General features: G+C 33.1%; 1 protein-coding gene across 4 annotated transcripts; it reads left to right on the top strand.

The window, feature by feature from the left end:
• Positions 1–18342: 18342 nt before the first annotated feature.
• On the top strand, positions 18343–26569 carry LOC110672461 (putative RNA polymerase II subunit B1 CTD phosphatase RPAP2 homolog). Of its 4 annotated transcripts, none has more exons than XM_021835251.2 (7): positions 18343–18491; positions 19162–19803; positions 20367–21026; positions 21566–21741; positions 21822–22088; positions 23606–23764; positions 26162–26569. In XM_021835251.2, the coding sequence occupies exons 2-7, from the start codon at positions 19215–19217 to the stop codon at positions 26258–26260; spliced, it is 1950 nt and encodes a 649-aa protein (XP_021690943.2). In that variant the 5' UTR covers positions 18343–18491; positions 19162–19214; the 3' UTR covers positions 26261–26569. The 4 variants fall into 4 exon arrangements, with proteins under 4 accessions (XP_021690943.2, XP_021690945.2, XP_021690941.2 ...); XM_021835253.2 differs by lacking the exon at positions 26162–26569 and adding an exon at positions 25999–26155; XM_021835249.2 differs by lacking the exon at positions 26162–26569 and adding an exon at positions 24958–25804.
• Positions 26570–27019: the final 450 nt, after the last annotated feature.

Below are 27019 nucleotides of genomic sequence, written 5' to 3'. Positions count from 1 at the left end.
CCTCCTCAACTGCCCTCTGAGATATGGGGTCCATATCCTATTCAAAATAACAAAGACAAACAGATCTGCATTAGTGTCACCTCGACTCTTACAAATGCAATGCATGGTATGGACTCAATTTAGACCCAGAAACGCCTAAACCGTGCTCTGGTACTACTAAATGTGACACCCCGTACCGGTCTACAGTATAGCCGAGTAAGATATGTCACACAATGTACCAAAACACCCTATTTTATTTCAATCATTTTTATTCTTCCTAATTTATTTCTTTCATAGTTATGAAGTAAAGTATAATTCATTTAAGTCATTTATTGAAATCATAAATTTATTTCAGGTTCCGCAAATTTTATAGAAAATTCGATAGAGTACCGGCTAAAAATGGAGAAAATAGTTCTTCGGAACCTGTCAAAAAATGCTTTCAAAATTTTCAATCAATTCCAAACTCCATTTCATCAACAAAATCTCAATATTTTTCAACAACATTTCCATTTCTCAATCATTCATCTCATATGATATTCATATAAAAGTCATAAATAAATATTCACTTTTTCATTCATAAACACAATTTTCACTATTTACATTAATACCAAATACATTACATAAGTTTCAATTACATATGAGAAAATAAAAGTTAATTACAAAATACCCAAAATGAAACCTACTATCCTACCAATGCACTGACGTCGGTGAGGTGACATGGACACTATGCAGAGTTGCAGTAGATCTCACCCAGTCTGTGGTCTACTGGGCTCTCTATCGGTCTCTCCAGAACCTACGCATGGCAAAAAGCAACGCGTTAAGCAATAATGCTGAGTGGTTCTAATAATATAAATAAAAAAATAACAGAAAATAAATATGCAGTGCATGTTCTGATGTCTTATGCAAACAATTTTTCGATCATTATTGGTAATCTTATTTATTTTGTACTTGTTATATTCATAATTTCATTAAATTATTTTTGGTTGCCCAAGTAACCTATACTGGATGACTGGACTGGATAAACAGGTAAACTGGCACTGGGTATCAAGTACCTCGGGTCGTAACACCATCGGTCAAATATGTATCTCTCAGTGTGCAACAGAACAGCTAATAAGCTGTAATAAATATTAGACATAAGGCCAAGTATCATCACAATGTCAGAATTGCTAAAAGTCATAAAATCACTGAATGGCATAATGCCATGTGCAGTACTGCTAACTAAATCCTATTGGCATGCCAACCTATCCAAACCAATCTTGCTAGGTGTACTAGGATATGTTACATTTTTAAATTGTACAATTCTTGAAATTTAAGTTTAGGTATTACTATTCATTTCATTAGTTAACTAAAATGTTGACTTTTGCATAGGCAATAGGTACCTTGGTTTTAATGCTCCCAACATACCACATTTTGCATTCTAAAGTTGTTGGTATTGGTTGCCAATACCATTCTAAGCTATCACACCTCACCTTATTGTAAGGCATGACATCATCACGTAGAATACCTAATGAACTACCGAACTTCACCTACCGATAACTCATTAAGTATCCTACAAGGAATTTTAAAACCATTTTCTTACATTTTGGAAGTGGTAAGCATTTTGGTAGGAATTAAAATCATTTATTCGAAGTTTTAAAACTACTTAAAATTTTTGTCTCATTTTATTTTTCCGCAAATTTTATAAAAATTTCAGCAGAGTGCCGTCTGTATTTTGAGAAAACAGTTCTTCAAATACCTAAGAAAAACAATTCCAATAAATTTTTCCACAACTCCTAACCCAAATCAACTCAAAATTCTCAAATGAAACCACTTCAAAATAATTCCATCAATATTGCATTCAATAAGGCTAATTTACATACACAAGTTTAATTTACAGATATAAAATCCAAAAATAATATTATTACAATTTATAAATAAAACTGCTCAACTTTACATTAATATATATGAAAAATATTTATTTACATCAAACTAAATTATATTGGGTATAAAATAATACCCGTACAAAATCAGCAAAGGCTTTTCCAGTTTAGCAGCTCACTCTGCTGCTTTTTCCTTGCTCCTATCAGCGATAGCAAAATAAGCTATCGCTGAATATAAAAATACTCAGTGGTGCACAATAAAAACTCGAAATGCAGTACATAAAACATTCATTAATAAATCACAATTTAAATATTTCACAAATTATCAAAACTCATTATAGCACAATTTTGGTCAAATAATTTAATAAACACAGTGTTGCCAATTCATACACAACTTAAGCCATGACACAAAATTTCCGATCAATGCCGCGTTGGATACCACGACAAAGCGATCTACAGCCCCACTAATCGAAATCAATAAGGGAGGTGGTTAGCTAGCTAATGAGTACTCATCCGATCTACAACCTCAACTGGTAAACCAGAGAGGGAGGAAAATAATCGATCTCACCCCATAAATGGAGGAGGAATAATAAGGCACTATCATGCTAAGTGTCAATCAGAAATCAATTTCAAACATTTTGTTAAAATAATTCATGAGAAATCCAATAAATTTCCAAAGTCATAGTTTCATTCACAAAGTAGCAACACAATTCATGACTAACACCAATTTTTCATAAATCATACTAAATCAATTTTTCAATGACAAAATGCTCAAATAAGGTTTATTGTGCACAAACCTGACGTGAGTCGCCTGTAGGCCTTGACTCAGTCTCTCAGACCTTCCAAGTCTTTTTCAACTAAAACACAAAATTTATAGTGTCTCAATATCTTTACTACATAAAAATTCCAATAACTAATTCCAATATGTTTAAACTTATATTCTTGCAAATTTTCATGTTGAGGTTACTATTTATGGTACTATTCAAGTCAAAATATTGACTTTCTTATTCTTAAAAGGTATGGGAACTCCAACTATACTCACATACCACATTTTGGTCACCAATTTTGTTGATTTTGGTTGTTTTCTCAAAACTTAGGTCTTTTAGGCAAAATTGCCAATTTTCAGTTTTGGTGTCTTATGTTGCACTATTCCATTAGTCATTTTGCTGTTAGAATTTGGCTAAGTTTTCTTCATAGAAATTGTTCCTTATTGTCTTAAATTTATTCTCCTTTTTGAATCACTCCAATTGGAGTTTTATAGCTCAAGTTATAGCCATTTGAATCATGGCTGCCGAATTGGACTTAACCCAGATTTCTAGGCACCAACCTGGTTCTGGCAGTTTTAGGTCACCAAATTTGGGTGGCTAAATGACTTGGTTAAGGGCATAATTTGGGTTTGTATTCTTCATGAAAATTTTAGGTCTATATCTCAGCTTTCTACTGGTAAAATTTCAGATTATTTAGACTTGCCTAGCCCAAGTTATGGCCAAATGAACAAACACTATTCATTTGGTCATTTTTGTACAGGTCAGATTGCCTAAGTCTAGATTTGGTCAATTTGTTCACTAGGTTTTAATCACTTTTTGGGCATGATTCCTAAATGAAAAATGTGTCATTTTGTGTCTAGTTTCATTTCCAATTAGCTTCACACCAATTGGGTTGGTAAAATTTCCGTTTTGATCCCTGAAAGGGACCTTGGTCATACTGCCTGCATACTGCCCATAACTAGTCCGAATTTCCAATTGGTTCTAACACTTCCAACACACATCAATTAGTTACAAATGACCATTTTTCATCTCCAAAAAAGTCAAACACATCATTTAACAAATTTTCACACTTTTATCTTCCAAACCCTAGGTGCAAACCCTAACTTTCATGCAATTCAACTTTAATGCATTCCAAACACCAATCCATAGTTTATATTCAATATTCAATTTAAACAACCATTTAAATACATCAAATTCACTCATTTCAACCTAAATTTACTGCTGGCCGAATTCACATATGGTCCCTCCACAGTAATTTTCTTTTCATTTTAAGCATATTTCCAAGTTCTTCATGCTATAAACACAATTAATTTAACTAACAAATCAAGTTTAGTTTACTAACCTTAGTGCAGAAAATTTTTCCTCTTCAAACCTCTTCCTTTCTTCTTTCTTTCTTCTTCAATCTTCTTCTCAACACTCACATACAAGTTTTAACTAAGAAATCTATAAATTATATGGCTCAAATCTTGGGTTTAAGAAGCTTTTTAGTGAGCTTCAATGGAGGAAGTTAATAAAAATGAGAGAGATGAGAGAGGAGAGGTGGATGGCATGGAGAAGAAGACAACCCTTTTTTTTTCTTTTGATTTTTATGTATTTATTTAGCTTTTTGACTTAGTCAATTTCTATTTACTTAATTATTCTTTTATTGCATCATGCATGATGTCATGCATGATGTCATTCACCTTTCACCTTTTTCTCTTTTTTTTTCCATTAGTTCTTTAATTTAATTCCCGATTCCAAAATTTTCTTTTCTCCGATTTTATTTGACAGTTAGGTCAGGAGTCAGCTCTCGGGGTCAATTAACCAAATTGCCCCTCGCCGGTTCGACCCGATTTGTAAATAATTCAATTTTTTTTCCGGATCCCTGACCTAATTATTTGACTAGCTTAACAGTTCTTTTTCGTGATTTTCTCTTTTCCACTGTGTTCGCAATAGTCCTAAGGACCACGGTGTCACATTTTACGGTTCAAAATTTGAGTTTAAATCGACTTCGCAGTCCTTTCCGAGAAGGTCACCCATCATTGTGACTCTCGGCTCGTTTAACTTCTTATGTTCTATTTTTCTTATTTATACTTAACTAATTGGCAATTACTAATTATTTGTGTTCAGGGCTTATCTAGTTGTCTTAAGTGTGGTTGTATTCCCCTCAGTTATCTGGACCGACACCGGTCACCGGAACAGTAAAATATACCAGGCTATGCAAATAGGGGTGTTACATAAGCTTAGTGTTAGTTGTTCAAAATTTTCAGATTTTAAGCCTTGTGTTTACTATTCCATTGGTCATTTTTACAGTAGGAATTTGGCAAAGTTGTCAACTTAAAAGTTGTTCCTTATTGTGCCTCATTACATTTCTTTTTTTGAATCACTCCATTTTGGAGTTTTATAGCTTAAGTTATGGCCTAAACACCATAACTGGCCGGATTGTAAACTTTCTAGATTTTCTAGACTGACTAAATCTACAGTGTTTTGCATAGCGACTGCAAGTCACTTTTTGAACATGTTATGGTCAAAATTTGGGTTAGGTTTCTTCATGAAAGTTGTAAGTCTATATCTCAGTTTTCTATTGGTAAAATTTCAGGTCAATTGGACCTTTCTACACTGAGTTATGACCAAATGAATAAACACTGTTCATTTGATCATTTTGCCCAGGCAGAGTGTAAGTCACCCGGATTAGGGCAATTTTGAAGTCAACTTAGTTTAGTTTTCTGGGAAGGGTTTCTATGCCAAAGTTGTGCCATTATGTGTCTAGTTTCATGTCCAATTGGCCTTGCACCAATTGAACCTCTACAACTCTATTTATAACTGCCCAAACCTGCTGGACTCATACTCAGTCTTGCAGGTCAGCCAAGGCAGCTTACCCCAACTCAAATGCCAAGCCTCAACTCACTTCATTTCCTCATTATACACATTCAAATGGTCACTATTTGACCATTACAAGGTTAATGAACCATCACATGAGCAAACCCTAATGTTGTTAAGTGTCCATATTTTTCCATATTCATACATGCCAAATCCTTGCATTTCACCTACACAACTAAGTTCAATCATTTATTTAGCATCAAGGGCTGCTCATCAACACTTTGCTATTAAGCAAAATCACCAACCCTAACTAACCTTAGCTGCCTAAATTTGTAGGTTGCACACACACACTTGTTTATTTCATTTTCTTATATTTCCTACACATTTCATGCCATTAAACATGAATTAAACTAAAAATAGCAAAAGTTTGGTCACTTACAACTTGGAGCAGAATTTTGTCCCTTCACAAACTTCTTTTTTTCTTCCTCCTTTGGCTGCCTAGAGGATAGTCAAGTTGCTAGGTTAATTTTTTGTGAAGCTAGGTTAGGGTTTCAAGTGAGTTTTTGGTGAGTTATAAAGCTTGTGTAAGCTTTAATGGTGGAAGGGCCATAAAGAGGTATTTCGGCTGGTTGAAGGAAGGAGAAAAGCATCTGATTTCTTTCTTTCTTTTTTTCTGCCCATTAAGACATTTTAAATAAATTAGTGCCATGTGTCAATGTTTGATTGGGTGGAAGGATGTTTAATGACATCATAATGATGTCATAATTCTAATGTCTTTCATTTTCTTTCCTTTTCTTGTTTACTTAATTTCAATTTAATTTTTAGCAATATTTATTCACTTTTTGTGTCATAATAATTATTTACTTACCTGGACAACTCGGCCAAAAATCACCTCTGAAGGCAAAATGACCAAAATGCCGTCTGTTTGGCTTAACAGACCAAAATTGTCTGTACCGATTGAAAAAACTTTTTAAGCATTTTCTTGGCATTATAATACCATAGGAACCTTAATGACCCTTCTCTGGAGTTCCAAAAATTATTTTATGAATTTTTCCCTAGGTCTAGGGCTCCTAGTTGCGAGAACCGCAACTTCCCACTGGATTACCCATCGCTAAGGCACCGGCTCATTTAACTTGGTTGTATTTTATTTCTAAAATTTGTCCTAAATTTTTCTTATTAATATTTGAGTTAATTATGGTTCCTCACTGTAACACCCTCACTGTATCCATTCTGTAGATTCTACTGTTCCGATGACTAGTGTCGGTCCGGACAGTTAGAACGTCTGGAAAATATTTAAACTAAAGTGAAGAACCATAATTAACTCAAATATTAATAAAAAAATAAAGGAAAAATTTTAAAAATAAAATACAACTAAGTTAAACGAGCCGGTGCCCTAGCGATGGGTAACCTAGTGGGAAGTTGCGGTCTTCGCAACTAGAAGCCCTAAACTCAGGAGAAAATTCATAAAATAATTTTTGGAACTCAAGGGAAGAGTCATTGAGGTTTCTATGGCATTAAAATGCCAAGAAAATGCTTAAAAGAATTTTTCAATTGGTACAGACAATTTTAGCCTGTTAAGCCAAACGGAGGGCATTTTGGTCACTTCGCCTTCAGAGGTGATTTTTGGCCGACTTGTCTAGTTAAGTAAATAACTATTATGACATAAAATATGAATAAATATTGCTAAAAATTAAATTGAAAATGAGTAGAAAAGAAAAGAAAAGAAAATGGATTAAATGGGACTTATGACATCACCATGATGTCATTAAAATGCCCTCCACCAATCACAACTCAACAAGCCATTTTAAATCAAATAACAAGGGATAAATTGAGACAAAAATGAAAACACAAATCTTCTCCTTCATGCCCAAACCAGCCGGCAACATAGGAAAAGTGAGAGAATAGAGAAAACCTCCATGGAAGCCTTGATACCAAGCTTGCTTTCCACCCAAAACCACCATAAAAGCTCATCCTCCCTTCATAAAAATTTATCCTCACACCTAGAGCAAGACATGGATAGCAAAAGGAAAGAGAGAAAGTAGAGTTGGCACACTTGAGAATTTCTTCAATGGAGGTTAGTGCATATTAACCTTTAAATCTCGTTTATTCCTTGAAAGTTAGCTTACATATGAGCAAATGATTAAGAGATTGAAAGAAATCATGTATAAAAGTGAGAGCTAAAATTTGGGTAGCAACCATAAGAGGAGGAATTGATGTTTTTTGTTGAATTAAAACTTGAATACAAGCTTATATATATATATATATATATGATTGATAACCTTGGTTGGTATGAATTTACATGAGATTTGATTTTGAAAATTGGAGTTAGGGTTTGAGTTAATTTTTTACCTTGGTAATATGGATTGAGATTGATATTTTTGAGGCTGTTTGTTGATCATTTTAAGTGTTATGAGTGATAAATTGTAGTTGGGAGTAAGGAGGATGGAATATTGGAAGTGATATTTCATATGCAGGAAATTCAGACCTATGAGTCCAGGGTCTTGTTTGACCTATAACTGAAGTTGTGTGACTCCAATTAGTATGAGGCCAATTGGAGATGAAACCTAGGACAAAATACCCCATTTTTCATGAAGAAACCATGCCCAAATTCTGTCCAAATCTTGACCAATTTACTGTCTCAATCCGAAAATCCAAACACTGAACCCAGAAAATTGACCATATATGTTCATTTGGCCATAACTTCCTCTAGACAGGTCCAAATGACCTGATTTTTGTGTCATTGGAAAGATTAGACATAGGACTACAACTTTCATTAAGAACACCAAGCCTAGAAATGCCTCTAACCAAATGAAATTGCTGGCCCAAGTGAGATCACCAAACTGACCAAAACCATTTTGCCCAGAATTTCCTGGACTAAAGCTCACCCGACCAGTTTTGGCAAAATGGCCATAACTTGGTCTACAAAACTCCAAATGCAATGAAGCCAATGGAAAAAGTTTTATAAGACATAATGGCACAACTTTGGTGAAGAAACCCTTCCCAGAAAACCAAACCAAGTTAATCTAAAAATTACCCTAATCTGGGTGACCAACATGCTGTCCCTGGAAAATGACCAAATGAACAGTGTTTGTTTAAATGGTCATAACTCAGTGTATAAAAGTTCAATTGATCTGAAATTTTACTAGCAGAAAGTTGAGACATATCCCTATAACTTTCATGAAGAACTTAAATTCAAATTCTGATCATAACCTAGTCAAATTGCCAACCAAACTTAGGTCACCAAATCTGGTAGAACCAAATTGCCCAGAAATTCTAGGTACAGGTCAATCCGGCCAGTTATGGTAAAATGACCATAACTTGAGCTACAAAACTCCAAATGGAGTGATTCAAAAAAAGAAATATAACTAGACACAATAAGGAACAACTTTCATGAAGATAATTTTGTCAAATTCCTACTATACAAATGACCAATAGAACAGTAAACCTAGGATATGAAATCCAAAAATTTTGAATAACATAAGATAAGCTTTGAAATGGTATTGGAAATCAATACCAACAAAAATAAAATGCAAAATGTGGTATCTTGGTGAACTTAGGTTCAATAAATTTATTATGTATTAAAAAGTCAACAATTTGAGTGAATAGTAATGTGAATGATAATACAAAGACACAAAGTGTAAGAACTATATTGTTAAAGGGAAATTAAGGCCATAAATTTAAAATCCATGAAATGTTCATGGATTGCTTGAAACATGAAAAGTAAACCACCTAATTGATGTGAATAGGTAGTTAGGGCTTACATGCCCATCACAAATAGAATTCATAAAATATTAGTAATTCAACTTGAAATATAAAATTTGTAATTACATAAGTAGATTTTCGAATGTATAAATGAGAAAGGAAAAATGTTTTGAATACAATGGTACATGTAAACCATTGTTTTGAATTGTGATCAATATGAATAACATAACGAATGAATAAATGAACCATATTAATGTATGAATGAGACATTAGTTCTCATTATTGTATAAAGGAAAAATACTTTGAGTACAATGGTATAAAAGGATAATTGATGTAAATTGTGATAATATAAATGATCAAATGAATGTATAAATTATAATTGAAATTTATTATGAAATAATGAAGTCATAAAACACAATATATTAATATTTAATGATATTATGTGCCCTTATATTGCCTAGACATGTGTGTCAGATTGGATAGGCATGCCAATAGGGTATTATTTTAGCAGTACTGTGAAAGGCTTTATGCCTGTATTCATGGCTTAATGCCCGTATTCATGGCTTTATGCCCGTATTCATGGCTTTATACCCGTATTCATGGCTTTTATGCCCGATTATGTGTTATCATGGCTTTTTATCTATACTGACTGCATACGTGGTTGACGTTCTGCGTCCCATGGTATGACGGCCTGAGGCATCGCGGTGTCCAGTGCCAACGACCCGTTATCCAGTTTAGTCAGCCTGTCGTAGGTTACTTGGGCAGTATAATTTATTGAAATAAATTAAGACTATTAGTAATTAAAAATATTAGAAATCAAATAAATAAGTTAATAAGACTTCAAAAGAATTAGTTAGAATTATGAAATGATCCAAACCACATAAAAATTGTTAAGTAAAATGATAAAAGAGTTGCAAAAACAGGTATAACTTTACTAAATATTTTAAATTTACCTTCTATTGCCATATGAATATAAACTGAGTATTTTTAATAATTCTGTATATTGTACATTATCACTATGAATTTAGGAATTAAACGCTTCCAAAGCGGAACAAATTAGAACAAAAGATAATTAATATTAGACACATTGTATTAAATTAAATTGATTCTTAAATATTCAAATTATGCTTCGTTCTTTCTTTATTTGTATATTTTATTTTTTTGTTATATTATTGCACCACTAAGCAGCAATGCTTAGCGCGATGGATTTGTTTCCTCGCGCAGGTACTTTGACTAAGATTTTTGGAGTCCAGATCTGCAGAAGTGTCTGAAGTATTCAAAGTTGTCACCTCCTCAGCAATGCATGTAGATAGGGCCCATATAGATTATATTTTGTATTTTGTATAAAATGCTAAATATTATATTGTAATGTAGATTATAAACAGGTAATTAATAAAAATATGATGTAAATTAATAAATTAGCTTTTTCATATGTAATTAATTTATATATCATGTAAATTATGAAATTATGTAAATTAATGAAATTTGAAAATTTTACTTATGTGATTTGAGCATGAATGAGATTGTATGGATTTGAAGACAGATTTGAAATATATAGATAATGCATGGAAATGAATATAAAATTGAGATATATGAATGAGATGTGAATTATAAGATGGTTATGAGAATAATTGATAAGATTTTATTTTGAAAATATTATTGAATTCCAAGCAGGTGAATAGTAAAATACGCCAATGTGAAATAAAATAGGAGAAACCCTGCTGGTTTCTCCAAAGAAAGATAATTGATATTAAATTAAACGAATTCAAAATTACTAAAATAATAAAGTAAGATAAGATAGGGTGCTCCAGCACCAAATGTAGCATACTTTGCTCGGCTACACTGTAGTCGGGTGAGGGGTGTTACATTTATAAAGGTCCCTTAGGCAAATCCCACATCGGCAAAGCACGGAGTTGGTCTTGGGTTCAAAAAGTAATGACATATAAAATGGGAAAACTAATCACTAGAGGCACCTTTTGGTGGAATGGCCTGGAGAATTGGAAGAACTCTAGGGTTAAGTGTGCTCGCTTGAGAGAAATCCTAGGATGGGTGACCTCCTGAGAAGTTCTCCATTCCACCTATGGGACAAAACTGTGAGGCTTATGGCCAAAGCGAACAATTCCTCTAGTGGTTAGAGCCCGACTATTACAATTGGTATCAGAGCCGCTCGCGTGTTCTCTTGGGCGATGGTGGGGCAAACCTCAATGAGGACGCTGAGTCCCGAAAGGGGGGGAGAAAGATCACTTAGGCAAATCCCACATCGGCAAAGCACGGAGTTGGACTTGGGTTCAAAAAGTAATGATATATAAAATGGGAAAACTAATCACTAGATGCGCCTTTTGGTGGAATGGCCTGGAGAGTTGGAAGAACTCCAGGGTTAAGCATGCTCGCTAGAGAGAAATCCTAGGATGGGTGACCTCCTGGGAAGTTCTCCATTCCACCTATGGGACAAAACCGTGAGGCTTATGGCCAAAGCAGACAATTCCTCTAGTGGTTAGAGCCTGACCATTACACTCACTTTAGTTTAAATTTTTTTTTTCCGGACGTTCTAGCTGTCCGGACCGACACTGGTCACCGGAACAGTAGAATGTACGGAGTTGCTACAGGGAGGGTGTTACATAAACTAAGCATTTTTAAGGCTACAATATTAACATATGAATGGGCGTAATGTGTTTAAATGTACAAAGTGTGCATGTTTAGTTTAGATTTGCATTGTATGAGCAAGAACTTTAATAAGGAAACACTATGACAAGCTATAACAAACACAAGTAGGGGGGTTGGCTCTTGTTCTAAGATTAGTCTAGGTAGAAAGGTGCTTAACACCTTCCCTCTTCTGTATCCGCTATCCCGAACCTAGGCCATTGGGCTAATAGAAAAAGAATAGTAATGGACCTCTGTAAGGCATAGAGTTATCATCCACGTCCTTCTGAAGAATTTGTCTCAGTTATCATCTAGGCGAAGACTCCAGTCAATCCTCCACTTCTCAAGGCATTTATATCTAAGCTTCATGGTAGTGTTATGTGAAGATGGAGCTAAACAAGCAATAGAGAACAAACTCGCTGATGAAGTCAAATTATATAGACATTTAAGGTTAACATTCATTGCATTTTATTGGCATTTAGTCTCCTTTCATGTTTATTTTTATGTGTTTTTAGTATTATTTTAAAAAACATGTTAATCCAACTCAATTCATTGATTTTTATATTTTATCAAGTGTTTTTATGTGGTTCTAGAGCCAAAGATGAGTTTGGAAGAGATTTGAATATCAAAACGTAAAGAATACAGGGCTAGAAGCATTACATGAGCTGTGTACCTACCCCGTGTAACTTCCTAGACCCCGTGTAACCTTTTGGATAGAAGAAAACTTGAAAAACAAGCAACAGAAAGTTACACAGGACGTGTAACACTACACGGCCCATGTAAAGTCCCCTGACAGCAATTCTGATGTGGTTTTTCTTGCTTCCAACCCAACCCGGATGGACGCTTAATGCTTCTAGGACTTTAAAATTAGGGTTTTTACACTAGATATAAATATAACAAGTCAAGAATTGAAAGGAGGATCGAATTTACATTCAAGAATGCACATCAACTTCAAGAAAGGCAAAAGAGAAATAAAAATTGCAAGATTGCTAGAAGGGATTTTCAGTTGAAGTTTCAAAAGTCCAAGGCTGCGATTCTCCATCTAGGTTCTTTCATTCTTTTTCTTCTCATGTCTTTTCTTTATTTTATAAACTTGATTATAAAACTCACCATGTGTGAGTAGTCTCTTTATTCTAGGGTTAGGAGTGTAGCACTCTCAATTTAATTATAGATCTGATTTGATTTTATTTAATATATTGTTGGCTTTGCTCTTTGATTCAATCTCTTGTGTTCTTAATGCATGCTCTATGTTGGTACCCACCTAGCTATGATCTAAGATATTAATTGAAGAACTGAAAGGTGAAGATTAGTATTAGAAAATTAGGATTTTGAACCTAGGAAATTTGACCTAGAGATAGGCTGATGACCTTTGTGGAGTTCTAAAATTAATCAAGATCTTAAAGGGTTTTAATTAATTTAATCACCATGAAAAGTAGAGTTTAGGTTAATTAAAATATACCTTGAGTGCCTTAAGAGAGGACTTAAGATAACTTAGGATTAATTCCATCAAAGTAATAATCTCTCATTTATTGAATGAATTAGATTGATTCTATAATTGATTAAAGTATGGACCCCCAGCTCTAGAATGTCTTTATCCATTAATATTCAACTTTAGTTAATTGTTTTAGATTTTATTTCTTTTAATTTAGATTTAATTACTATTTCTATACAATACGATCGTCTAGATAATTAAAATCACTGTAGTTCGATACTCAATACGGTCCTCGTGAGAACGATACTTTACTTATCACTTATTACTTGTTAGCTATTTGTACACTTACGATGGTTGTAAAACCAGCAGACACTGGCCTCCCACACCCACTATCCTGAACCTAGGCTACAGGGCTCATGGTAAGAGAAGGGTAGTGGACCTCTGTAAAAGGTAGAGTCATTACCCACATCCCTTCTGAAGTTTTATCTCGGTTATCATCTGAGTGGCAACTCTAATCAATCCTTCACCTATAAAGGCGTTAATATCTAAGCTCTATGATAGTGTTATAGAAAGATGGGGCTAAACCAATTGGAGAAAACCATGCGATGTGCTGGTAATTAATGGATGATCCACTAGTTCCCAACTAAAAATGATGTGATAAAGGAAAGGAATAACATGCATGCATAATGAGCTCATTATGATATAAGATGCTAGTAATTCTGTCTCTAGCCTAACTTGTTTGATATAATATGATATGATATGATAGAAGAAGTCCTTAAGAGCCCATGTAATAAGCCAGGTACATTGGATATATGATTATGATAAATGACATGGTTAGGAGAAACCACTAATGACATGAATTACCTTATTGTAACTTGTTTATGCTATGAATCACATATGGTTGTTGCATTACATATGTTTGCATGTATAATATATGTTTTTCTTCCCTTAAGTAGGCTTTTACTCTTTGAGCGCCAAAGCTCACCCCCTTTCTCTCTCTTCCTTTTTAAAGTATAAGAATTAAAGATATAGTCAGTATATTCAAGTTATGAGTTTTAGAGGCTATTGCATCATTATGCATTAAAAACTATAAGTGGAAATTAGTGAAACTCTTTAATGATATGAAATGTATAAAGATTTACTGTGTTTGTAACTAAATGTTTTATGATATAAGTAAATTGCTTTATATGTTTGCATGTGTTTTATGACTAAAAAGGGGCCCACAAATGATTTATGAAAGTAATGTTTACACTTGCTATGGATTATGGTGGCTTCTTGCCTACTCAGATTGGGTTGTTACAGATTAGATCTAAGATCTATAGTTGTTACCATAACTTTTGTAATAAAATCTATATATAACAGCAATATATATAGAATTATCTATAAAATCCATATTCTTAGATTTAACAGTTAATGTCAAAGTGTCAAGAATATTTAGATCAAACAAAGAAACAAAGAAAATAGGATAACAATTAAAATAAATAAGACCATTGACAAGATTAGATTTAGCTATAGCAAGTAAGGAATTTTCAAAATTTAAATGTTTAGCATCACATAAACATGAAAAGATATATATATATATATATATAAACCAATACGGAATAAAGGTCTAATTGCAACTTGAACTAGGCCAATGCGTAAAAACTTATTTTCATGATTTTCAAGAATAGCAATAGGAGAAAATGAAGTTGAAGATTTACAAGCTTGATTATTTATAGATAAACCAATACGGAATAAAGGTCTAATTGCAACTTGAACTAGGCCAATGCATAAAAACTTATTTTCATGATTTTCAAGAATAGCAATAGGAGAAAATGAAGTTGAAGATTTACAAGCTTGATTTCAAGAAATAGTTTGTTCAATTTGTTCAATTGAATAATTAGAAACAAAATCAAAAGAACTAATTTTATAAATGGATTTAATATTTTGCTTCTGGATGGACTAATTATGTAATTGATTTTCAATTCGACCAATATTAGACTCTCGAATATTAAACTCTTCTTCATTTAGATTAGAAAGAGAAGTAGAAGGAGAAGGGGCTTTAACATTAAGGTTTTTAAACAAAAAAATCTATGACAGCTTACTGGGTTTCACAAAACTCAGTTTGTTCTAGGACGGAGCTTGCAATGGAACCATCAATCGGACTACCTACCTCTTAAAAGACTTTATGGTTAACCAACGCTCAATACTTGGTTGACTAATACGAAAACTACTTCCAAACATAGTTACTGTCTCAGAATCCTTGGCTTTAATACCATTAAAGGAGAAACAAATAAGGATCAAATAATAAAAAATATTTTAGAAAAAATTTTCATCCACTGTATTTATAGTTTGAAAGGTGAAGCAATAACTTCTCTATTTTGAAAACTTGGCTTTATTTCTTCCAGATGTGGATGAACATAAGTAACAATATTATTGGAAGAACATATTCTTTGATAATTTTATTATTTACTAAAATACTATGAAAAGGAAAATTAATTTGATTGTTAAAATGATAAATTTCAAACCACTAGAAAAAAAAAAAGAATATTTATTTGAACAGAATTCATATAATCATACCACTTATGTTGAGAAGGAAATCCATAAATATTCTTACACATAAGTAATTCTATTAATAATATATAATATTCCTAACTCTCCACAATAATATTTTTATTTTAAATTTTAAAAAATAATAAAAAAATAAAATAAAATAAAATAAAATAAAATAAAAATTGAATGACCAACTTCATAATTAAATGAGATTATCTCATTTTTATATTTTTAACTTAGAATTTGGGTAATTTAAAAGGAAAAAAGAACATTTAATTGTTTTAATATTTGAATAAATTTAGGATTATATAAATGAAATTTGATTAGAAAAGAAAGTTAAAGAGAGAGAATGTCAGCTTCTTCTACATTTATAGATTTTTTTGAAAAAATATGCGGTTGATTATTGACAAAAAAAAATAATATTTGCAAATTATGATTATAAATAACGAATCTTGATTGCTCTTATATATTACATCATTTTCTTTTATATACATTCTATTTAAAATTAAAAAAATATTTGACTTAATTTATTGGATAAGTATTCATACTAAACCTTTTTAACAAATAGTCAAAACATCCTACTTCAATTTGAATTTTAGAAGCATTATTTTATTTTATTTTTTATTTGATTTTAATCTTATGTTAATTTGAATTTAATCATAGGCTCCGTAACACTTTTTTTTTTTTTTAACTAGAAAGATATTTCATTAAAATGAAATAATATTACAAAGGCCAAGTCCACTAGAATTAAAATACTACATACACTCCCATCCAAACCCAAGAAAAGAGAGGGTCCAAGCCCTCTCAAAAAAATCCCTAGACTAACATGGGTTAGACTTGATTATCATTTTCAACAGCAACTAGCTTGAAAGGCATCTTCATTGGCAGCACTTCACTAGCCCCAATGGGAAGAGGCTTGGCAGAAGAGAACACAATCAAAATAGTGAAGATCCAACTTCAACATCAAAGGGAGCATAAACACCCAATACAAATTGAAAGTCTCCCCTGTTTCACACACTTGCTCACCCAAATGAAATGGGAGATTTGTAGCACCACTAGTTAAAATAGGGACTTGGACCAGTGCCAAATGGATCGAGAAAGGGCATGGCACATCCAAGACCAATTGCATGCAAAGCCTTAGCAGAGAAGATTACCTCATCAACATCGAACCTTTGATATTGCCAGCCAAAACTACTGCTAGCAGCATCTCAACAACAATCAGAGGGAAACTCTTGCAAAAACATAGAGTAACCCACATAAACCAACTAAATTCCCATCCAAGAGGGGTACGAGGACTCCATTATAGGAGACTGAGAAAACTAAATAAAAGACACAAGGAAGAAACTTAAAAAAAAAAAAAAAGAAAAGACCAAAGAAAAGCAAATTTAACAAAAAGATGGGGGAGGATCAATAGCCAAAAACGGCAGGGCCTCCCCTTTGGTTTGTACATCCCCGTAACAAGGTAAATATCACATGTAGTTACTCAATTTTATAAGTATTTTTATAAAAATCACTAAATTTTAGTTTCTTTCATAAAACTTACTGAATTTTAAGTTGATTTTATAAAAGTCATTGTGAATGGAAATTAAAGGTTTCCATATTAACCTACTAACTTGTCAACTATTTTACAAATAAAATTATCTTATTTTATTAATTTCTTGAAAAAAAAAGAAAAAAGAATGCACAAAACACATCCGGCTACCCTTGCTTGTCATCAAACCGCTCCCCTTTTGTTATTTCTTCTCTACCAACAGTTACTAGTTAGATAATTTTATTTGGATAATAGTTGATAAGTCAATAATTTAACCTATAAAAACCTTTAATTTTCGATTTTAATGACTTACAAATTAAATTAAAGTTTAGTGAATTTTGTTTTTTAAAAAAAAATTTAATAATTTTTATAAAAATACTTATAAAATTGAACGACCGCATATGATAACCACCTTATAACACCTTATAAATGAGCTTTTTTAATAAAATTATTATTATTATCTTTCATCATCATCTTTGAGCAATTAATAAAGAAAAAAAATTATCAATTAATTTATTCATTAAATTATAATAAATTAATAATAGTACAAGAGGATAATTTAACCCTGCATTATATATATATGAATGGTAAAAAAAAAAAATTCTGAACTTTATAAATAGTAAAATCAAAGAAAATTAGTTTAAAAAATACAATCTAATTTTATTTAAGACTTATAAATTTAATGTATAAAAAATAAAATATACAAACTAACTTTAATTAGGTGTAAAATACAATCATATTAATTTAATATTATGATAATAGTGAATTAAATTTAATTAGTTATCAAAAATTAAAATATTATAATAACACTATATCATATATAAAAAATTAATAAAAAAATATATAAAAAATTAAATTATGAATAAGTACAATGAATATTAATAACATGCAATGCATAAAATAATTATTATAAAAGTTTAATATGTTATTTTAATATTTAATTTTTTTAAATAAAATAATTATATATTATAAATTATTTGATGTAAATACCTAGTGACCTATTAAAAAACACAGCAAGTCACCACATCAATTTTTTTTTTTTTTTTAAATCAATTCGGTTTGATTTTATCTTTAAAAGGTTTCGGCCTATTTGGTTTGATGCTCAAGAAAACCTTCTTATCCTCCACCGCAGGATTATATCGAGGTCGTCGTCGTTTGCTCCCTATATAATTTTGCTGATCTAATAACAAGCATCAACTTGCTTCTCTCAAACCTCTCCCAAATACCGGTTTAGTTCTTTACAATTTCAGGTATTCTCTTCTCTTTTTTCTTTTAATTCTATGTCCAAAAAATATTAAAGAAATAAAAAGCTCGACATTCTCTTGTTCGATTATTCATAGATTGGGTGTGTGTAATAGTTTCGTGGGATTAAGAGAAATTCAATAATTTTTTTCTGTAGGGATTAAACTTTCAATTTTCTTAACTTTTCGTGTGGGTGGGATGAGAGGGAGGAATGATGGATGAGCTTTTTCGTAAGAAAATAAGTGGGGTGGTTTGGTTTCTGCTGTTTTAGGCTGTATGTATGTGGGAAGAACAACAAATGTTATTGTTCTTGGTTCTATTGTTGCAACAGCAGCTTGCTGGAGCTGTTCACAGTATACATGTCCTGCTTTACTGTAACAGGCGGCACTTAGCTTTAGAAATGTATGGTATATATCATGACTATGTGATTAATTGCATTCAGTAATATTTGCTTTTCATATTGTAGCATCAAATGTGAATTTTAGCTCATCTTTGTGAATATCTGCAATTATTGCATTTTTCAATTCTTGGCAGTTTTCAATTGTTAGAATCTCTTTGTTTATTACATGATTACGGTATCAGCAGTGAATTTTCCTCGTTTATATATGACGTGATTATAGAATGAATTTAGGGTTGGTTTTACTTGCTTGCAATTCTGATGTTCTGCCATTTTAGCAGTTCACTCAAGGTTAATTTCTCAATACGATCTCTCCTTCATAATATATTCTCCAATGGAAAAGGATCAATCAATTACCGTGAAAGACACTGTTTATCGGTTGCAACTTTCCCTTCTTGAAGGCATAAAAAATGAAGACCAACTATTTGCAGCTGGATCTTTGATGTCTCTTAGTGACTATGAAGATGTTGTTATTGAGCGGTCAATTGCAAATCTATGTGGTTATCCGCTTTGCAAAAATTTTCTGCCATTAGATCGTTCTCACAAGGGTCGATATCGCATTTCCTTGAAGGAGCATAAGGTTTATGATCAACATGAGACATATATGTATTGCTCTTCCAGTTGTGTTGTTAATAGTCGAGCTTTTGCAGGGAGCTTGCAAAAGGAGAGATGTTCTGTTCTAAATCCAATGAAACTTAATGAGATTCTAAAGATGTTTGATAGTTTGGGTTTAGATTCTGAAGATTTGGGGGAAAATGGGGACTTAGGGCTGTCTAAATTGAAGATTCAGGAGAAGATGGAAACCAATGTGGGGGAGGTGCCTTTGGAAGAGTGGATTGGTCCATCAAATTCAATTGAAGGCTATGTTCCACAGAGAGATCACGATTCCATACATTCACCATCAAAAAATAATCGCAAAGAAGGTACATTCTAAATACTCAGCTTTGTTTAGAATATTGTTACATATTTTTGTTCCTCTATATTGTGGATATCTTGGTCTTATTTGGATGTTCTTGACAAGCATGCCACAATTAAGACTGTAGTTCCAGAGTTGTTGGATTGGAAATCTAGCAGCTTCAGCTGCAGGAGAAGGGGAAAAAAACTCATATAGCTGGCTTGAATTTGTTTTCTTTTCTTTTCTTTTCTTTTATTTTCTCCCCTAATTTTCACTTGGGACCTTAAAAGTAAAGAATCAGAGAATGAAGTCCACCGCCCGCAACCCCCCCCACTCCCCTCCCTCCCTTCTCCTTTTTTGTCATATTTTTTTTCAACCACCACATCGTCAGTGGCATTTAGGAGGTTTTCAATCCCTGAAATGGTTGATTTTACAGGGTGCATGTTGCCTCTTCCTAGTGATGTTGCTTTCTTGTCATTAATAAAAATAACTTTCCCTTCTCCTTTCATTCATACGTTTCCATTTCCTGATGATGATTTTTTCTTGACATCATATTTTCTTGATCTAAGTGAGCTTGAATTTTTGCTGCAGGATCAAAAGCCAAGTGTACCAAACCAGTTAATAAACAAGATTGTTTCTTTGATGACATGAACTTTATGAGCACTATAATTACTGAAGATGAGTACAGCATTTCAAAAGCTCCCTCTGGTTCAACAAGCACCGCCTTTACCACGAAATTACAAGAGCAAAGAGGGAAAGAATTTCATAAAGGCTTAAAGTTTCAATCATCTTCACCAGGAAAGCATGACTTCAATAAGACATCAAGAAATTCAAAAGGGGTGGGGAGAAAAAAGGTCACAAAAGATGAGCTTAATGGTCAAGGCCTGTCTACTTCAAATTCTTCTCAGATCAGTTCAAATGCAAGTAATGCTGAAGTTGAAGGAAAATCTAAAACTAAGAAATCAGCTAATTTGAGTGAATCCATGCTCAAACCCTCTCTTAAATCTTTTGGTGCAAAGAAATCTAATTGCACTGTTACTTGGGCTGATGAGAAAGTTGATGCTGGAAGTAGAGATCTTTGTGAGTTCAGGGAAATGGGAGATACAAAGGCAGTTCTTGGTATTCCAGACAGTATGGACGGGGGACATGATGGTAACATGTTACGATTTGAATCAGCTGAAGCGTGTGCAATAGCAATAAGCCAGGCAGCAGAAGCTATTGCGTCCGGAGATGCTGATGTTACTGATGCCAGTAGGGTGTTTTTATGATAATTTTGGTTAATTACAAATCCCATAATGAGGTTTTGCATAACATTTACTTGCATCGTGCTTTTTTGAAAATATGCACTCTAATCCCACAAGTTTATTAATGGTATAACACATTTTTCCATGAGGTTAAAGTTGTAAAATTTTAATCGTTCAATTTTAAAATGTAGCCACACTTCAATCTTTGAACATTAATTTGAATATGTTTTAGCTTCTGAGGTTCAATTTTATTAAAAAATTTGGTTCAACCAATCATCTATGTTTGTATTGTTAGCATAATTTGGTAAATTAAGGAGCATATATCCTAAACTGGAGAGTTTCAAATGTATTTTGGAGGATATTTCTGCATGGGGTGGATATTTCTTAAACTGGAGATTTACAAATGTATTTTAGAGGAAATTTCTGCTTTGGGAGGGGGGAAGGTTGTGGAGGCAAGTGCTGATAATTATCCCAAATAAATTAGTTTTTTTCAGTTCATGTAATTTAAGAATTTTTTAGCTGAGACTTTCTTCTCTCTTGCATCAGTGTCTGAAGCTGGAGTCATCATATTACCACATCCACATGATATAGAGAGTGTTGGCATGCTTGAACAAGAATCTGCTTCTCTTAAGTGGCCAACAAGGCCAGGGATTCCACATTCAGATTTGTTTGACCCTGAGGATTCATGGTATGATGCTCCACCAGAAGGATTCAGTTTGTCGGTAAGTCTAATTGAGTTTAAAACTGTTGTCATGTAATTTGGTATGCACTGTTTTATATTTATATTTGGCTATTCTTCCAGTTATCCCCTTTTGCGACAATGTGGATGGCACTCTTTGCATGGGTAACTTCATCTTCTTTGGCTTATGTATATGGGAGAGACGATGAAAGTTCCCATGAAGATTATTTATCTGTTAATGGAAGGGAGTACCCTCGAAAGGTTGTCTTGAGAGATGGCCGTTCTTCTGAAATCAAGCTTACTGTTGAGGGTTGTCTTGCTCGGGCTTTACCTGGACTTGTTGCTGATCTTAGGTTGCCGATACCAATATCTACACTGGAGCAAGGAGTGGTATTAATTCTTGAACCTTTTTTTTTTTTTTTTTTTTTTGCTATTAAGGGATTGTTAGGATCAGAAACCCTTAATGCCCTGTCATTGAAAGAATTTGAGAAATAAATAGGGAGAAATAGAACAAATAGAAAGATAGGAAGGAATAGATGAGAATCTAATAAAGAATAGAAGTTACTTTGATATTTGTTGAGTGCCATATAAAGAAGCCTCAGCTTCTATTTATCCAGGTATTTTAACTGCTTTCTAACTGACTAGAACATTTCTAACTGCCATTAACAGCTTGTAACCACCTGTAACAACCTGCTAACAATTCCGGCTACAACTCTTACTGCTATCAGACATCCCTAACTGCTGTTACTGGCTTTTGCCTGAACCTAGTCCTCCTATATGTGACTGGGACTTGCAGTAATGCCATCCTTGAAAGTAAATTGGGCAACATATGTTGTTTTTGGCCATCAAGGTTGTTGAATATTTTATCTATTATACAACCATATATTTACTATATAGAGTATAGTATTTGGTTCAGAAATACAAAATATTTGGTATCAAAATAAACGAATAATGTATTACTTACCCATGCACTGCAGGCGATTAACTAGTGTCCAAAATTTGATATGATATTACTGTCTTTCCCTTTTCCAGCAACAAATTTCCACGATTTGATATTGAAGAGGTTTCATGTTGTTAATTAACAGTTGTGTATGCTGTGGCTTATTTTCATTAAACTAAGTTATATCATTCATTTCTGTTGATTACTTTGTACTGTCATCAACATAATCACAGATTCACAGTTTGCAAGTTCACTGTCTAAATAAATTTACATCTGAAAATTTTGTTGTTAAAACATCATGCATCTTTAGTTGTGACAACAGCTTAACTGGTTGATCTGTACTGCTTATGTTGTGCCTAATGGTTTGTCAGGCCTGATGGTCTCAAAAATCATGAACTTTGCTTTGTTTCTTTAATTACCGCTGATACCTATAATTTTTATTATTCGGTTCTTAAGTTATTAATTTTGTTTCAATTATATCATAGAGGTCTAAGGTGTGTGCCTATATTCATATAATATTGAGGTGAACTTCCAATGTGCTAAAAAATAGTCAACATGGTCCTTGGATGATGTAGTTTCACTTGAGCCCTAGAAGCTACTAAACGATGGAGTTTGTAAAATATCTCAAGAGGCATTTAAACCACTTTCCTGAAGGAAGAATTTTGCAAACCACCATCATTAGGTGGCTTTTAGGACTCAATTGGAACCATTTCTTCCAATTTAGTAAGTTATCTTCATATTTGCCTTCCATATTAGTGACATGTTTGTATGGACGAATGTTCTAGACCAATGGATATAATTGAAATAAATTCAGCAACTCACAAATGTAGTCAATAAAATTAAAACATAAGATTAGCATGGAAAGTTATGATTTTTATTTTTCAGACTATTAGCCCAATTTGTTATCCACAAACTTCGGAAAAGCCATTTTTTTGTTGTGAACTAGCCTGAGAAATATTTAATGCAGGGGCGCTTGTTGGACACAATGTCCTTTTATGATGCAATTCCTGCATTCAGAATGAAACAATGGCAAGTCATAGCATTTCTCTTGGTTGAGGCTCTATCTGTATGTAGGATTCCAGCACTCACTTCATACATGACTAATAGGAGGATGATGCTTCACCAGGTGAGACCCTAGATATTATATTTGGCTTAATTGTATTATTTCCTTTATTTATGATTGGATTAATTTGTAGTGAGTTTTACTTATTAGAAAAATCTTCAGATGAATCCTTGGACTTAAATTTGTTTCTTCACGTGTGTGCATTTGTGGGTGAAATGGACCTTTTTTTTTTTTTTCTCACCCTAGTGGCTAAAGGACATTTTAGGGCTTGCCTTTTGGTGCTCCAAGCGAGACCATTGAGAAAGGATTGCAGCAGCCATTGGTTAAGAAAACTAGAAGGAAAGAGTGCTAGAAGAAGTTATCTTTTTCTTTCGAGAAACTTTCCTTTTTCTTTGAAATGTTAAAAATTTGTTAAAAAATATTTGCAGATATAAAATAATAATATTTTATTATTTCTGTCAAACATTGAACTAATTTCGCCTTAAATAATAATTGTGTTTGAATTGGACCAACAGAGTTTTTGGACTAAACTGGACTTTCCCTAATTGTTTTAGAGGCCAATTCGGCTTTTTATAATTACTAATATTAGGCCCAATCAGAAATCCTTCTTTTCCTCCACACCTAGCAATTTGTGCGCTGTATCACATGATCTGAATTATGGATCATTAGGAATTTTGAACATCAAAATTAGCATTCCAAAGTGAATATCAACCATGGGTAGAGATTCAAACAATCTCAATCACAAAAATCTGAAATGGTGGTATTTACTTTTATTATTATGCTGCAGAATATTTTTTATTTGATTATTTTGAAGCAGTTAGCATAGCAACTTAAGTTGAAACTAATTTATTATAATAGTAAAATCTTAGAAAATTTTGTGGTGGTGCTCATTTCAAATTCTACATGATTTTTTTGCATATATATTTGTATATAGGGGACATAATAAAAAAAGTACTTTGTGGTTTATCACCTTTTTCAACTAGGGTCCTGTGGATTAGTTTTTAATAAATAGGTACTTGTGGTTTGATGCCGCTGGCAAAGTGAGGCTTTTTCACTTAACATCATTTAATTTTACGGATGTGGCATTAAATATTTAATTAAAAATATTTTTTTAATTTAATAATGATTTCTACTTAAAATAAAAATAAAAAACATAATTCCACCATTGTTCATACCCATTTTTTTTCTCTCTCTCATACCCCTCATGCATGTATCTGTTGAACAACTTGCACCTCCATGGTCTTGGCCTTCCTTAGCTCCGGCGGTGGCTGCTTCTCTGCGATCACGGTCACAGATATGCAACTGGAATCTCAATATTGGCTGTCAGCACTGGTGGTGGAACATACTCTTCTTCTTCCTTGGGAATACCAAGGGTGACCAGATCAGGCAAAGTTGTCATTGGACCCACCTTGCCGTTAGGATCCCAGTCAAGCATGATCTTGACCTAGACCTTGATACAAAGCATACCACTCTCCATTATTAATCTCAAGACATCATAGCAAGGCCTCTGAACCGCAAGGCCTCCAAGGAGTTTGTAACGCATAGACTTGGCCTTTGCAATTGCACTGAGGCCTCTATTGTTAACTTGCGCAGTCTAGTGATCAATTGGATATCAAGGCTTGGACTGAGACCAACTTGTCCCGGAAAAACGAGTGTGTTTATGGCCTGCCTTGGAGCATCCTTTTTGGTGTTGCTTGTTGGACATTCTGGAAGTGATGTAACGCCATTATCTTCTCTAATGATGACTGCTTTCGTGGAAATATCTGAGTCTATTTTTAATACAGCTAAGTAATTTTCTATAGTTGCCTGCAAGGTGCAATTAGGAAGAAGACCTGTAATTCAATGACGAGCGATTATTAGCTGGTCTGTCCCTCCTGAAGGCTTTATGAAACTAAATTCTGATGGGGCATGCAGGAATGATGCGGGTGATGCTTCTGCTGATGGTTTACTAAGAAATAGTCGAGGCTCTTGGGGCAAGGGTTTTGTGAATGTGGGGAAGTAAAAAAAAAAAAGGTTTGTTAATGGGATATATATATATTTTATGTGGGACCCACTTATCACAATGAAAAAATATTTTTAATTAAATATTCAATTTAATGCCAACTATATTTAACGGTGTTAGGAAAAAGTCTCAAGTTGCCAATGGAGTAAAACCATGAGGTATTTGTTTGTTACAAACTAATACCAAATGATCCTAACAGCAAAATCGCGCAACCATAGGGTATTATTTTATAATTTTTCCTTGTATATATCAGTATGTGTACAATCTGCATAATTATAATTTTGTTCCCACTTAGTGATCTGGAGGACTTGTTACACAAGAGGCACTGCTGATAGTTGTTGAATGCATTTGGATGTTAAGACTTTGTTTGATCCTAAATTTTGAAACCTTGGAAATTTATTACCCTTTTACTAAGGAATTTTTCAACTGTATTTCTGGTTTTGATGTTGGCCAAATAGCTCCTTGATGGTGCCCAGATAAATGCAGAAGAGTATGAGGTTATGAAGGATCTCATGATACCTCTTGGCCGAGACCCTCGAGCACGGAGTGGAGCATAGTTTGTCAAATATTTTTCAGTTCCTTGGAAAACTTGATTATGGACATCATAGCTATCACTGTTTTGAACAATGATTCTCAAAAGTTCTTGGGGGATGAAAGGCTTATGCATAGATACCGTTTTTGATACTTGGAAAATGATTTAGTCTTGGTATTGGCATATCTTTATAACAAGACCATATCAAGGCAGTGATGCTGATGTGGAAGTCTGTGCTTGGTCTCATCCGTACATAGAATTATCTTGTTAAAGTTTGAGATCAAATGAAAAATGCTATGCTCATTCCCTCGAAGTTTGTCGAGGAAAGATACCACTTATTTTTTGCTATTTGATTGTCACATTGGTGCTTGATTATGTGCGCGCTCGTGCACACACGCGCGCGCACGCGTTTCTTTTATTTAGCTTAGAATTCTTATTTAATTAGACATGAGACATTCTATTTAATTTGTGTTCTTAGTTTGTATATGTAGTCCATATTATGAGATCAGATATAAGGGAACTTTCCCTTTATTTCTTTAGAAAATTCTTACATGTATAGATTATTTTATGCTTTCAACCAATCAGAATTTAAGAAATCATATTTTATGATGAGTTTTACTATGTTTTGTATTACAACTAATCATCATGATGTATGAAGTATTAATTGAATGGGTGTATACATGTAGGTTATTATTATGAGATTTAAAAAAAAAAAAATTAATGTCAAACAACAATAGTTCTTCGACTCTCTCAACTTCGTCTACTTCCAACCCAAATTCTGTTG

Source organism: Hevea brasiliensis, chromosome 13, assembly GCF_030052815.1.
Source record: "Hevea brasiliensis isolate MT/VB/25A 57/8 chromosome 13, ASM3005281v1, whole genome shotgun sequence".
In the NCBI taxonomy this organism is placed as follows: domain Eukaryota; kingdom Viridiplantae; phylum Streptophyta; class Magnoliopsida; order Malpighiales; family Euphorbiaceae; genus Hevea; species Hevea brasiliensis.
This window is presented reverse-complemented; position numbering and strand designations above follow the sequence as displayed.